Raw genomic sequence first — 3,649 nt, forward strand, 5'->3', positions numbered from 1 at the left:
CAATGCTATAAAACTGCTGTACGTCTGCTTTCTCCATTTATTTCCACACTCTTAAAAACACTTAGCAGCTATTCCAGATCTTACTTGTCAGTACAATTTCTGCTTGTCTTTTCCTCTCTTTTAAAGTTCTTTTTAACAAATGCAGACCTACAGACGTCAGTTTTGCCATTCTCTTCCTGGTGTCATTTTTTGAATGACAGCTATGTTTCATCTCTCAGTGTACAGACACTTACACCTGGTATGACCAGATATACCAGAAATCTCATATATGTTATGCCTGGTCATGAATCCTGAGAGTCATGCCAGAGGTAAGGATTTTCTTCAAGATTTCTTCAAGCATTCAAGATTCTTATTGGGATTAGAAGTAAATAATGGCTATGGTACTGACTGACTCATGTGGAACCTCGCTTGAACATTATACGCATGTAAACACAATGCATGACCCCTTCCATCCAGCTCATAAGTTCTTTGAGCTGTTGCCTTCAGGTAGACAATACAGAACTATTAGAGCAGCACCACACGATTCCTGAACAGTTTTTACCCCACAGCCATAATTACGTTGAATAAGGCGATATAGTTGTTACCATACTCCTGGGCATTATGGTCGGTTATACTGTTTTTATATTATGATGCATGTTGTATAGAATGTGTGGGTGAGTGTGTAGAGTGTGATTGTTGGAATTGTTGTATATATTTATGCTTGTATCTCAAGGACCACAAATTTAGTTGTGCTGTAGCACAACGACAATAAAGTTACTGCTACAGAGGACAACAAGAGTTCTTTATGTATTTTGCTGCTTGTTCCTATTTTACATATAAGTAACTGAGGATGAGCAAGTAACACTTTAACAGCTACTTACATTTATAGCTGTATACTCTACATTTAAATCGTGGAACTGTGATTCTGACCCCACATCTCTATTCAATATCACATGTTGATATTTGCCACATGAATTGCTCGTCATCTCCAGTGCCTTTAACATGGAGTTGCACAGAGTACAGCACAAGTCAGTCAGCTTCACCCCAAGTAAAAAGAATGAGCTACCTACCCCTTTGGCAGTGGTGTTGGTTTTAACCCTGATGGCTAGTGTGAGGCAGACACTGACCAGGCTCCTTCCATCCTCCACACAGAAAAGGCATAACTGAGCCTCTCATGAGCCACATAGCTGCAGCTGGTCATCTTGTTGTCCATCTCATCACTCTGAAGTACTTGGTAGAGGAAGTCTATGTACCTGGTAGCCAGCTTGAGAGTCTGGATTTTGCTGAGCTTGTCAGAAGGTAGTGTAGGGATGATTTTCCTTAAAGCTGCAAAGGCTTCGTTGAGGGATTGAGTCCTCTGCCTCTCTCGAATGTTCGCAAGGATCCGTTGGCTTTGGAGCTCCTCATAGGACTGGATGCTTGGGCTGGACTTCTTTCCCCTCTTGCCTGGGTTTGGACTTCCATCTTCACTCGATTTTTTACTACATCTTCGCTTCCTCCCAAATCGCTTTGGCTGCCTCTCCACCTCCTCTTCACTGGTCCCCAAGCTATCCACAGGAGAAACAGGAGAACTGGAACTTTCTTCCATTCTTTCTGTAAGGAGGGGAGGGAAAAGTATTTCCCCCCTCCTTATGTGGTGTGTGTATGTGTGTGTGTGTGTGTGTGTGTTTTAAAAGGGTGCTTTAAATTCCTGAGACAGCCTTTGGAAAAACAGAAGGGTTTTGCTGAGCAAACGTTTTCCAGGTCTCTTGAAGAGATCTTATTTCAAGGACAGAGTTGTGCAAAAATTGAGGTCTTGGAGAGAGGAAGTTATTCTAACTTTTTTTGAAACTTTAGCTGAGCTCAGTTGCTAAACAGTGGTCAGAAATAAGGGTGATGCAGGGCTGCTTTCTGATTGGAGGAGCACGCCAGTGGGAGGAAAGCATTTCCCCCAGCTAAACTTTTAAAGTTTTATGTTACACAACGAAAAATCCTGGACATGCACCTTCTATGAGATGCAATGGCAACTTTTCCCCAACTCAGTACTCATGTATTTGTGGCTATGTCAGGTTCTCCAGATTAAAGACAACACCAGAAGGGGTCTGCATTGGGATGTCTGGAAACCAGCAAAGGATGTCAGATTTAGCTAATTGTAAAGGAGAATGTCAGGCTGCCGCTTCAAACTGTGGAATACGTTTAAGGTTAAAGCCCCAGGCTATGTTTATTGGGCTATGGAAAGGACCCAAAGAAGATGTCCCCCCCTGATATTTTGAAGGCCACAGAGAAGCGGCTGACATTTTATCTGGTGTAATTATTTTCATTTGGAAAGGGGGGGAAAAAACTCTTCTGTGGAGTGCAAAACAGGGATTTCACCTCTCCTTGTCAGGCGCCCAAATAACTTTTTTTCTCAGTATGATAACAGGAACACCCATGTTCTGTAAGCCAAGTAGAAGAAGCAGTTGGAGCTAATCCATCTTTTTGTTTCTTCCAAGTTTAAATTCCAGTGCATTCTCTTCTACTTTAATTTGTAGTAAATACAGTTAACATAAGTTTCACTTAATGAGTCAAATAATAAATTAAAGGTATTATGCATTTGTTGTTCAATCTGCAGAATGTATTATATTTACATTTAGTATAGTTCTCATATGCAGACATGTAGGAAGGTTATTGCTAGTGAAGTTAGCTGGAGGTTGACCTACCTGGGTTAAACTGTCTGGAATGATGTACACTGAATTCTGATGCATACGTATCCATCACGATTGCAGCCTACCACTGGGAGAGCTTTGGGTGTACATTGGAAATCACACGATGTTGATGGACATTGAACATTTTCATTGTCTAGAGCAGGGTTTCTCAAACTTTGAGGGAGCTTTACTCCCTCAGTAAGTTCTTGCGGGAGAGGGGCTAGGGCAACGACACAATCCCCAGGGTCACACCACTAGGGGAGCGAGGGGGGGTGCTTGTGACTTACTTGGCATGGTGTAGGGCTGCATCAGACTGCAAGAGGTGCGGGGAGCCCTGCGCAGCCCTCCGCAGGGCTCCCCAAGGCTTGGAACCTGCAATAGAAGCGGGACCAAAGCACTTCCGTTTTGCATCCCTTCCCCTTCCCCCATCCCTTTAGTGTTGCATGAACTGGTGGGTTGTGACCCACCAGTTTGAGAACCACTGGTCTAGAGCAGTGTTTCTCAAACTGTGGGTTGGGACCCAATAGGTGGGTCATGAGCCAATTTCTGGTGAGTTTTAAATATTTTACTTTTAATATATTAGATTTGATGCTATCATCATATGTGATTGCATGTGGGGAAATGTTATAGACCTTTTAACAAGTTACTATGTATATCTTTTAACAATTATAATAAATGGGACTTACTCCTGGGTAAATGTGGGTAGAATTACAGCCTAGAATTGTTAAAAATTTTCCAGCTTGGGGATGTCACTTCCAGTCACGCAGTGGTGTCACTAGGATTCGCGTCACACGGTATGGGAGGCCTGCGTGTCACCCCATGCAGTGGGCCCCCAACAACGCCCCAGGTGGTGGACGTGGTGATGTACCATTGCCCCACCCCCACTGGTTTTTAGCTTTACCTTTTGTTAGAACACAGATATTTCAATGCGGTTTGTTTCATTGCATTCTGCATGAAATAACACATTGATTGATATATAACATGATGGTATTATTCCTCCAAACTCT

General features: G+C 42.8%; 1 protein-coding gene across 1 annotated transcript; it reads right to left on the reverse strand.

Annotated features, from left to right (window-relative positions):
* Positions 1-1,084: 1,084 nt before the first annotated feature.
* Positions 1,085-1,567, reverse strand: TWIST2 (twist family bHLH transcription factor 2). Its single transcript, XM_066640296.1, has one exon. The coding sequence runs from the start codon at positions 1,565-1,567 to the stop codon at positions 1,085-1,087; it is 483 nt and encodes a 160-aa protein (XP_066496393.1).
* Positions 1,568-3,649: the final 2,082 nt, after the last annotated feature.

The sequence above is a fragment of the Tiliqua scincoides genome, chromosome 1, assembly GCF_035046505.1.
Source record: "Tiliqua scincoides isolate rTilSci1 chromosome 1, rTilSci1.hap2, whole genome shotgun sequence".
Lineage (NCBI taxonomy): Eukaryota > Metazoa > Chordata > Lepidosauria > Squamata > Scincidae > Tiliqua > Tiliqua scincoides.

Excerpts from the sequence above, each read along its gene's own strand:
- TWIST2 (XM_066640296.1), bottom strand. The coding sequence starts at position 1,567 with ATGGAAGAAAGTTCCAGTTCTCCTGTTTCTCCTGTGGATAGCTTGGGG.